Source organism: Sapajus apella, unplaced genomic scaffold (assembly GCF_009761245.1).
Source record: "Sapajus apella isolate SASKATOON/1434 unplaced genomic scaffold, GSC_monkey_1.0 scaffold33, whole genome shotgun sequence".
Classification (NCBI taxonomy): Eukaryota; Metazoa; Chordata; class Mammalia; order Primates; family Cebidae; genus Sapajus; species Sapajus apella.
Genome location: NW_022436973.1, coordinates 6,407,469 through 6,418,621, shown reverse-complemented (window position 1 = coordinate 6,418,621; position 11,153 = coordinate 6,407,469). Strand labels below are relative to the sequence as shown.

At 41.6% G+C, this 11,153-nt stretch overlaps 1 protein-coding gene across 5 annotated transcripts in view; it reads right to left on the bottom strand.

The window, feature by feature from the left end:
* The window catches only part of SAMHD1 (SAM and HD domain containing deoxynucleoside triphosphate triphosphohydrolase 1), a 69,628-nt gene that overhangs the window by 50,980 nt on the left and 7,495 nt on the right, over window positions 1-11,153 (bottom strand). For all 5 annotated transcript variants that reach the window (XR_004274079.1, XM_032295017.1, XM_032295016.1 and 2 more), the window contains exon 3: window positions 7,963-8,035. Coding sequence is in view for 4 of the 5 variants with exons in the window: in XM_032295017.1 (XP_032150908.1) it covers window positions 7,963-8,035 (73 nt within the window). In the remaining variant the exon portion in view is untranslated. The remainder of the gene's footprint in view (window positions 1-7,962; window positions 8,036-11,153) is intronic.

The window sequence follows — 11,153 nt, the reverse complement described above, 5'->3', positions numbered from 1 at the left end:
AAAAAAAAAAAAAAAAAAAAAAAAAGAAAAGAAAAAAAAAAAAAAGATGCAGTGGCGCACATCTGTAGTCCCAGGTCCTCCAGAGACTGAGGTAGGAAGATTCTTTAAGCCCCAGGGGATCAAGGCTGTAGTAAGCTATTATTGTGCACAACACTTCAGCACGGGGTAACAGAGAGAAACTCTGTCTCCAAAAGAGAAGAAAAAAAGAAAGAAAATAATTTTGTATCACTGAACAATGTGTTTGTGTGTGTGAGTATTGTTTTTGTTTTGTTTTTGTTAGAGACAGGGTCTTGCTTTCTCACCAGGTTGCAATGCTTTGGCTATTCACAGGCACAATCTTAGCTTACTGTAGCCTCAAATTCCGAGGCTCAAGGGATCCTCTTGCCTCAGCCTCCTACATAGCTGGGACTACAGGCATGTACCACCATGCCTAGCTAATTTCCTTTTTTTCTTTGGGGAGAGAAGGTCTTGCTATACTGCCCAGGCTGGTCTCCAACTCCTGGCCTCAAGGCCTCAAACAATCATTGTACCTTTGGCTTCCCAAAGGGCTTTTTTTTTTTTTTTTTTTTTTTTTTGAGACGGAGTTTCACTCATGTTACCCAGGCTGGAGTGCAACGGCGCGATCTCGGCTCACCGCAACCTCCACCTCCTGGGTTCAGGCAATTCTCCTGCCTCAGCCTCCTGAGTATCTGGGATTACAGGCACGCACCTCCATGCCCAGCTAACTTTTTGTATTTTTTTAGTAGAGACGGGGTTTCACCATGTTGACCAGGATGGTCTCGATCTCTTGACCTCGTGATCCACCCGCCTCGGCCTCCCAAAGTGCTGGGATTACAGGCTTGAGCCACCGTGCCCGGCCTCCAAAGGGCTTTTTTTTGTTGTTGTTTTAATCATTTTTACCATAGTTATAATCTGCCTTTTCTAAGTTTAGATATAAAATACTTACCCCTGTGTTACAATTGCCTACAGCAGAAGCCTATTGATCCTAGACTCTAATCCTAGGTAAGCATTTTGTTTTGTAACACACAAATATTTTGTTTTGTAACACACAAATACTTACCTAGGATTAGAGTCTAGGATCAGTAGGCTCCTGCTGTAGGCAACTGTAACACAGTGGTAAGTATTTGTATATCTAACTTAGAAAAGGTAGGGTATAACTATGGTAAAATGATTTTTTAAAAGTCCTTTGGGAGGCCAAAGGTGCAATGATTGCTTGAGACCAGCAGTTGAGACCAGCCTGGAGTGTAGGAGCAATACACTCTATTCTATAGCCTAGGTATATAAAAGGCTATACCATCTAGGTTTGTGTAAGCACACTGAGTTCCCATAATGATGAAACTGCTTAATGACACATTTCTCAGAATGTGTCCTCATCATTAAGCAGCAGATGACTATAGCTCAATTCAACTTGGGTATTGACAGTGTGAGTCAACTAATGACTAGAATTTACAACTCTGTTAAACAATAGGTATGTATGTTAACATATAACAGAGAGACATGTGGTTGATATTTGGTGATTATTATTTTTTCATCCTGCTATAAAACCACTTTATTATATTAATAAAATATACCAAGTTTAGTCATTTGGAATCATATACCACAAATGAGGTCAAAGTATCTCAGGAATAGAAGAAATCATGAATGCCATCATTTAACTCTGTAAATATTCTTATCAAAAAATAAAAAATTCTGCAATCTTTAAATATTTGAAAATCAAATACTGGTGGCTGGGTGCAGTGGCTCACTCCTGTTAATCCCAGCACTTTGGGACAACGGGGTAGGCAGATCACTTGAGGTCATGAGTTTGGAGTTTGACACCAGCATGGCCAAACTGGTGAAACCCCTTCTCTACTAAAAATACAAAAATTAGCTGGGTGTGGTGGCACATGCCTGTAGTTCCAGCTACGTGGAAGCCTGAGGCAGGAGAATCATTTGGACCTGGAAGGTGGAGATTGCAGTGAGCCGAGACTGTGCCACTGCACTCCTGCCTGGGCAACAGAGCCAGACTTCGTCCGAAAAAAACAAAAAACAAAAAACAAAAAACAAACATTCATTGATACATTTTTTTCTTTCTTTTTTTTTTCACTGATACATTTGAAAAATTAGTCCTTGTTATGTCAAACACTGCGCTTCCTCTTCACCATTACACAATCTCAGCTTCAGAGGCCACCTGTACTAAATTTAGCATGAAGTACACCATGTCAAGAACAAAACACAGTGACCTTGGATTTGGCAAGCGTTTCCTAAATACAATACTAAAAGTACAAGACACAAAGGAACAAAATATATATATATTGGAATACATAAAAATTTAAAACTTGTAATCCAAAGAACACCACCAAGAAAGTAAAAAGACAACCCACAGATTAGGAAAAAGTATTTGTGTATCATAGCTCCCATAAGGATTGACATCCAGAATATATAAAGAGCTCTTACAACTCAAATCAGATTGTGTGTGATTGAACAAAACTGTGAACTTCCTAAAAAACACTGTCTTACGTACTAAAAATGAGTGAATCATAAGACTTGTGAATTATATCTCAATAAAGCTATTTATGTTTTAAGTATCAAATTAGGGTAGAAATCCTTGAGGGCTGCAATTGAGTAATGAACTAGGTCAATTCTTTGTTGAACTGCTCTGCTGATGAAGTTAAATTTGTTTAAGGAATTGATTTCATTACTAGGCAGTGATTGAATAGTTTGAAAATCCATTTCCAACAACGTCATTTATAATTTATAAATGAGGTTAAACAATTTTTTTTTTTTTGGAGACAGGGTCCCACCCTGTTGCCCAGGCTAGAGTGCAGTGGTGTAATCACAGTTCAATGAAGCCTCAAACTCCACCAGCTCAGGTGATTTTACTAAATCAGCCTCCCAAGTAGCTGGGACTACAGGTGTGCACCATTACTAGCGAATTTTTCTACTGTTTGCAGATGGAGTTTCGTTGTGTTGCCCAGGCTGGTCTTGAACTTAAGAGCTAAAGTGATCCACTCACCTCAGCCTCCCCAGCTGCTGGCATTGCAGGTGTGAGCCATCACGCCTAGCCAACAATGTTGTTTTTAAGGAAAAACAGAAAAAAAAAAAAGTGGGCAACTGAAACCACTGATTACCTTAAATATTATTTCAAAAATATCTTATTGGCGGGGCATGGTGGCTCACGTCTGTAATCCCAGCACTTTGGGAGGCCAAGGCAGGCGTGTCACAAGGTCAGGAGTTCATCATCAGTCTGGCCAACATAGTGAAAACCTATCTCTACTAAAAATAAAAAAATTAGCTGGGTGTGGTGGTGCACACCTGTAATCCTAATCCCAGCTACTCAGGTGGCGTAAGCAGGAGAATTGCTTGAACCAGAAAGGAGGAGGTTGCAGTGAGCCAAGATTTTACCACTGCACTCCAGCCTGGGGACAAAGCCAGACTCTATCACAAAAAAGGTAATTAAAAGAAGAATCATGGGCCGGGCGCGGTGGCTCACGCCTGTAATCCCAGCACTTTGGGAGGCCGAGGCGGGTGGATCACAAGGTCAAGAGATCGAGACCATCCTGGTCAACATGGTGAAACCCCATCTCTATTAAAAATACAAAAAATTAACTGGGCATGGTGGTGCGGCCTGTAGTCCCAGCTACTTGGGAGGCTGAGGCAGAAGAATTGCCTGAACCCAGGAGGCAGAGGTTGCGGTGAGCCGAGATCGCACCATTGCACTCCAGCCTGGGTAACAAGAGTGAAACTCCGTCTCAAAAAAAAAAAAAAAAAGAATCTTGACCGGTTGTAGTGGCTCATGCCTGTAATCCCAGCACTTTGGGAGGCCGAGGTGGGTGGATCACGAGGTCAGGAGTTCAGGCCCAGCCTGGCCAAGATGGTGAAATCCCATCTCTATTAAATATACAAAAATTAGCCTGGCAAGGTGGCAGGTGCCTGTAATCCCAGCTATTTGGGAGGCTGAGGCAGGAGAATTGCTTGAACCCGGGCAGCAGAGGTTGCAGTGAGCCAAGATCGCACCACTGCACTCCAGCCTGGGCAACAGAGCAAGACTCCAACTCAAAAAAAAAAATTCTTATTGCTGCTAATGGTAATTGTGAAAATGTGATTGCAGAGATTTCCTGAGATTATCTGACCTAATGAAGAAATCTCACCCTTCCTATGCTCTACCTGAAGAGGACACCCTATGCTGCTGCTACTGAAGAAGGGCAAAACATAAGACAGCAACTTTCTTCCAACTGCAGGACAAGATATTTAGACATCACTTTTGATGTGTCCATTCTATTTACTTCTCTGTGATGAGAATTAAGTTTTTTTTTTTTTTTTTTTTTTAGATGGAGTTTCACTCTTGTTGTCCAGGCTAGAGTGAAGTGGCTCAATCTCAGCTCACCTCAACCTCTCCCTTCCCGGTTCAAGCAATTCTCCTGCCTCAGCCTCCAAGTAGCTGAGATTACAGGTGCCGGCCACCACACCCAGCTAATTTTTGTATTTTTGGTAGAAATGAGGTTTCACCATGTTGGCCAAGCTAGCCTCGAGCTCCTGACTCAGTTTATCTGACCACCTTGGCCTCCCAAAGTGTTGGGATTACAGGTGTGAGCCACTGCACCCAGTCTGAGAATGAAGTACTTTAATATTGGGTTCCTCTGGCCAGGCACAATGGCTCAGCCTGTAATCCCAGCACTTTGGGAGGCCAAGGTGAGCAGATCATGAGGTCAAGAGATTGAGATCATCCTGGCCAACATAGTGAAACCTCATCTCTACTAAAAATACAAAAATTACTCACATCTGTAATCCCAGCACATGGGAAGCCAAGGCAGGTGGATCACGAGGTCAAAAGATTGAGACCATCCTGACCGACATGGTGAAACCCCGTCTCTACTAAAACACAAAAATTAGCCGAGCGTGGTGGTGTTCACTTGTAGTCCCAGCTACTCGAGAGGCTGAGGTGGAAGAATCTCTTGAACCAGGAGGTGGAGGTTGCAGTGAGCCAAGATTGCGCCACTGTGCTCCAGCCTAATGTCAGAGCGAGACACCGTCTCCAAAAAAAAAAATTAGCTGGGCGTGGTGGCACATGCCTGTAGTCCCAGCTACTCTGGAGGTTGAGGCAGGAGAATTGATTGAACCTGGGAGGCAGAGGTTGCAGTGAACCAAGACTGTGCCACTGCACTCCATACTGGTGACAGAGCAAGACTCCACCTCAAAAAAAAAAAAAAAAAATTAGGTTTCTTCTTCAGAAAGGGCTAGGATTTTATTTTTCCTGAAGTAAAATATTTGCTACAGGAATTACTAATTTGTTTATTAAAAAAACATTATTATAGAGTTGAACCAAAGATGTTCATTAATATTTTCAGACATGATTGTCAATAGAAAATAAGCCTAGGCCGGGCATGGTGGCTCACTCCTGTAGTCACAGCACTTTGGGAAGCCAAGGTGGGCGGATCATGAGGTCAGGAATTTTCGACCAGCATGGCCAACATGGTGAAACCCCGTCTCTACTAAAAATACAAAACTTTAACTGGGCATGATGGCGCGTGCCTGTAATCCCAGTTACTCAGGAGGTTGAGGCAGGAGAATTGCCTGAACCCAGGAGATGGAGGTTGCGGTGAGCCAAGATCGCGCCATTACACTCCAGCCTGGGTAACAAGAGTGAGACTCCATCTCAAAATAAATAAATAAATAAATAAATAAATAAAAAATTAGCCAGGCGTGGTGGCAGGCGCCTGTAATCCCCGCTACTTGGGAGGCTGAGGCAGGAGAATCACTTGAACCTGGGAGGCGGAGTTGTGGTGAGCTAAGACTGTGCCACTGCACTCCAGCACAGCAACAAAGCAATACTCCATCTCAAAAAAAAAAAACCACAAATCAAAAAAGAAAAAGAAAAAGAAAGAAAATAAGCCTGTAGGCCAGGCATGGTGGCTCACGCCTGTAATCCCAGCACTTTGGGAGGCCAAGGCAGATGGATCATGTGAGGTCAGGAGTTCGAGACCAGCCTGACCAATATGGAGAAACTCTGTCTCTACTACAAAAATACAAAAATTAGTTGGGCATGGCGGCATGTACCTGTAGTCCCAGCTACTCAGGAGACTGAGAAAAAAGAATCACTTGAACCTGGGAGGCAGAGATTGTAGTTAGCCAAGATCGCACCATTGCACTCCAGCCTTGATGACAGAAAGAGACACCATCTCAAAAAAAGGAAAAAGAAAAAAGAAAGTCTGTAACTCGCAAAAGCAAAATTAAAATATGTATTCTTATAGGGAGGGATCTGAAATAACTCAAATACTATATATCACATGTATTAAAAAAAAACAGTGAAAAATGCAAATGATTGGGCAAAAAGCACAAGAGAAGATATCCTACATCTCCTTTCAGGTCTGAAACTAAGTTTTCTTAACCTAGGAATGTCAAAAGAGTGAATAAGGTGTATTTCCTGTCACTAACAAAACAAGAAACATTTCATCTAGTATAGTATTAGAATCACCCTGAAGAGCTTGTGAAAATTACACATTCCAGCCAGATGCGGTGGCTCACGCCTGTAGTCCCAGCACTTTGGGAGGCCGAGGCAGGCAGATCACTTGAGGTCAGGAGTTTGACACCAGCCTGGCCAACATGGTGAAACCCCAACTCTACTAAAAATACAAACACAGGCCGGGTGCGGTGGCTCAAGCCTATAATCCCAGCACTTTGGGAGGCCGAGGCAGGTGGATCACGAGGTCAAGAGATCAAGACCATCCTGGTCAACATGATGAAACCCCGTCTCTACTAAAAATACAAAAAATGAGCTGGGCATGGTGGTGCGTGCCTGTAATCCCAGCTACTCAGGAGGCTGAGGCAGGAGAATTGCCTGAACCCAGGAGGCGGAGGTTGCGGTGAGCCGAGATCGTGCCATTGCACTCCAGCCTGGGTAACAAGAGCGAAACTCCGTCCCAAAAAAAATAAATAAATAAAAATAAAAATAAAAATACAAACACATTAGCCAGGCATGGTGATAATATGCCTGTAATCCCAGCTACAAAAACATTAGCCAGGCATGGTGGTGTATGCCTGTAATCCCCAGCTACTTGGGAGGCCAATGCATGAGAATCACTTGATCCTGAGAGGCAGAGGTTGCAGTGAGACAAGATGGCACCACTGAACACCAGCCTGGGTGACAGAGCAAGATTATGTCTCAAAAAGAGAAAAACAAAAAAAAAGGCGAGGCTCTGTCTCAAAAAATAAAATTTAAAAGTCTAAAAAATATGTAAAACAATTCTATACATTGTTTTTGGATATATATAAATATGTACTAAGGGTAAAAACCATTCATGATAATGATAAACACCAAATTCAGGATGATGCTTACTTCTAGGGAAGAAAGGCTAGAAACAGAAATAAATATAAACAGGGCCAGGTGAGGAGGCTCACATGTGTAATCCTAGCACTTTGGGAGGCCAAAGCAGGCCAGGAGTTTGAGACCAGCCTGGGCAATATAGGAAGACCCTGTCTCTACAAAAAATACAAAAATTAGCCAGGTGTGGTTGTGTGCACCCATAATAGTCCAAGCTACTGGGGTGGCTGAGATGGGAGGATCACTTGAGCCAGGGAGATGGAGGTTGCAGTGAGCTGAGATTGCACCACTGTACTCCAGCCTGGATGACAGAGCATGACTCCAATTCATTAAAAAAAAAAAAAAAAAAAAAGTACAAAGGGGTCTTCAATAGTTTCTAATATTTTGCTCTAAAAATAACAGACTTAAAGCAAATTAGACAAAATATTAAGATTTGACAAGTCGGGTAGTGGTCTACTTATGCTTTCCTGTATGCTTAACATATTTTAGTTCTTCTGATTTAAATACTCATTTTACAAAGTGCAGAAAGTTTAGAAAAGATCCACTACTCACAATTCCATCACCGAGAAGCAGATTTCCTCCTATTTTCTTCAAAATGAATTTTATATAATTGAGTTATATCACTTTATACTCCAAAAACTAACAAACTCAGATCCTCTTACCTTCATTGTGTCAATGTGGATTTGACTCATTCGCTGGATATAACTAAGCAGCCTCTTCCTCTCCCACAAGGAACTAAAATTACAATAGGATAAGCAAGTCTATCATTATTTGCTTAATGATAATCCCTGCAGTATATAGTAGTACATAAGCAACTTTAGATTACTTACACTAACAGAGAAGTTAGATTGGAAGGAACTAACAATAATTCAAACATACTCCTCCTCGAAAGTCTCCCCTTCCTTTGCTCCTAAAATAGGGCATTCTCCTGCTGAATCAATGTAGGCCTCCCCTAGGCTTCTGTCCCTGATTCTCTTCTCTCTTGCTAAACTTAAGACTTGAAAAACTCCACATCTCTTTCATGTCTACTCAATGCTCAAGCTGTACTTCATTTTAACCAAACTGAAGTCAATATCTACCCTCATAATCCTGGATTGATTTATGAGCACCAGCTATGACTCAAGCATGAATGAAATACATATGAAGCCTTTAACTTTATTTATATTCATTTTCCATTGTCAGCAATCCCTCATCATGCTCCAGTTTCAAGAAAATACGTAATGGGAATTAAATATGAACAGCTCAAAGTCTTGTGATTCATTATTCTACTTCATTTACAATCACTAGTTGGGCCCAGCATATCATCCTCCCCTCGACTGGGTGTCAACACAGAGTGCAGGCAAAGGGTTTTACTGATCTACTAGCTAATCAGATTTTTAAAAAGTATCTTCTATAAATCATACATAGACTTGGAGTCAGAGGCACCACACTGGCCTCTATGGTGCACCCTGAGACCCATAGTAATAAGAACACTTAAGGATGATTTCTTGGGATGCACAGAAGCATTATTACAGCTGATAAACTGAAGCACCATACTTGTGTTTTCCTATTCCCCTATCATCCTTATCAGTTTGACATAACAAGCACAGCACAAACCAGGTTTTCAGAAGTACTTATAGGTGGACTCAGGTTAAGGGGAGTCACATAGCTGAGCATAACCAGAGTAATAGCATAAAATACCAAATCTAAACTAACCCCATGACTACCTAGTATTTTCCTAAACTGACATTCAGTATTCATCACTTAAAACCAAGAAATTGGGCCGGGTACAGTGGCTTATGCCTGTAATCCCAGCACTTTGGGACGCCAAGGCAGGCGGATCACAAGGTCAGGAGTTCAACACCAGCCTGGCCAATGGGTGAAACCCCATCTCTACCAAAAAAACAGAAACTAGCTGGGCATGGTGGGGGGCACCTGTAGTTCCAGCTACTGGGGAGGCTGAGGCAGGAGAATCTCTTGAACCTGGGAGGCAGAGGTTGCAATGAGCAGAGATTGTACCGCTGCACTCCAGCCTGAGTGACAGAGCAAGACTCCATCTCAAAAAGAAAAAAACAAAAACAGAAAAAAAACCTCAAAAATCACTGATTAGAGTATATAAAAATAACCACCCAAAACCTGGGGGTTGTTTTGTTTAGCCAAGTACATGGCATTAAATAAAGATTTAAAGTAGTCATGGGCCAAGATACTTAGACTATAAAAGAATTTTATTCCTGTGTTCCAACATTTCTGAAATTTAATGCTTCTTACAACTGACATGTACATTTAATGTGACAATGTTTCCTACTTGTTAAAAAAACCTTTATAAATCAATGGTTGTTCATAAAATTGAGGGCCTAATTAGGAGTGCTTGTCTAAGCTGGATTCTCCCTAGAAGGCAGAGTCCAGGATAAGAGCTTGCAAGTAATTAATCTTGGGGTGTGAACCCTAGGCACAGGGGTTAGGGAGTCTAGGAAGACTAAAATAGAAAATTAGATTAAAACAGTTCAAAGGTCCATTAACAAGTTGATTGCATTGGTATTACTGTGAGCAATTGAATGGAGTGGTGAGTAGGGCTGATCCCACTGTTAACCTGTAAGGTACCACTGTCCTGTAGAACTTTCTGCAATGATGGAAATGTTCTATATCTGCTCTGTCCAACACAATATCCACTAGTCATAGTTACTACTGAGTACTTAAAATATGACTAGTGTAACAGAATTTTTTTTATTTCATCTACTTCTAATTAATTTAAACATGAAGCTAGTTGTTATCATACAGAAAAATACAGCTCTAAGGAGTCCTACAGAATTTGAGTTATGAGGTGGGGCACAGAGATGTGCAATATAGTGGTCCTTCTGGAATTTTGTCTGTTTTGTTCACTCATGTGCCCCAAGTTCATGGAAGAATGCCTAGTACAGTGAGCCTTCCAAAAATACTGACTGAATGAATCAATAGCACTTGGGTCCACAAAGATGCACATGGCTTCCTTGAAAAGAAAGACTATATTAGAACAAATTCCATTCAGTTCAAATAGTAAGCAACTATTATATACAAGAAACAAGTAATAAGGGGGACTTTGAGAGGACTGAGAGGGTTGAAATGTGGTTAGGAAAGAGCCATGCTGGGCACAGTGACTCATGCCTGTAATCCCAAAACTTTGGGAGGCCGAGACGGGAAGATCATGAGGTCAGGAGTTTGAGACCAGCCTGGCCAACATAGTGAAACCCTGTCTCTACTGAAAATACAAAAATTAGCCAGGCATGGTGGCGCACGCCTATAGTCCCAGCTACTTGGGAGGCTGAGGCAGGAGAATCACTTGAACCTGAGAGGTGGAGGTTACAGTGAGCCAAGATCACGCGCCACTGCACTCCAGCCTGAGTGGCAAGATTCTGTCTCAAAAAAAAGAGCCAAGATAAGGTCCCTGGAGATTCTAATCCAAAGGATATTTACTGAAAGTCAGTTAAGGTTATGTGTTCTTTTTTTTTTTCCCACTAGAGGCCCACTGAATTCCTAGAAGAAGGGTTATGTGTTCTATAGTAATCTTGTTTCACAATCTACTTCCAGTATCAATTACTAAGTAACACTAAGTGAAGTAATGTAGTATAATTCTTTGTTTTGATTCTTGGTTACTGTTACCACAAACAACATGTAACTAAGTGAAATTTCAGAAGAGAAGACCATATTTCTGTTGCCAATTCTCTAATAGAAATAAAATCTTCACTTTATTTATTTATTTATTTATTTATTTATTTTTTTTGAGACGGAGTTTCGCTCTTGTTACCCAGGCTGGAGTGCAATGGCGCGATCTCGGCTCACCGCAACCTCCGCCTCCTGGGTTCAGGCAATTCTCCTGCCTCAGCCTCCTGAGTAGCTG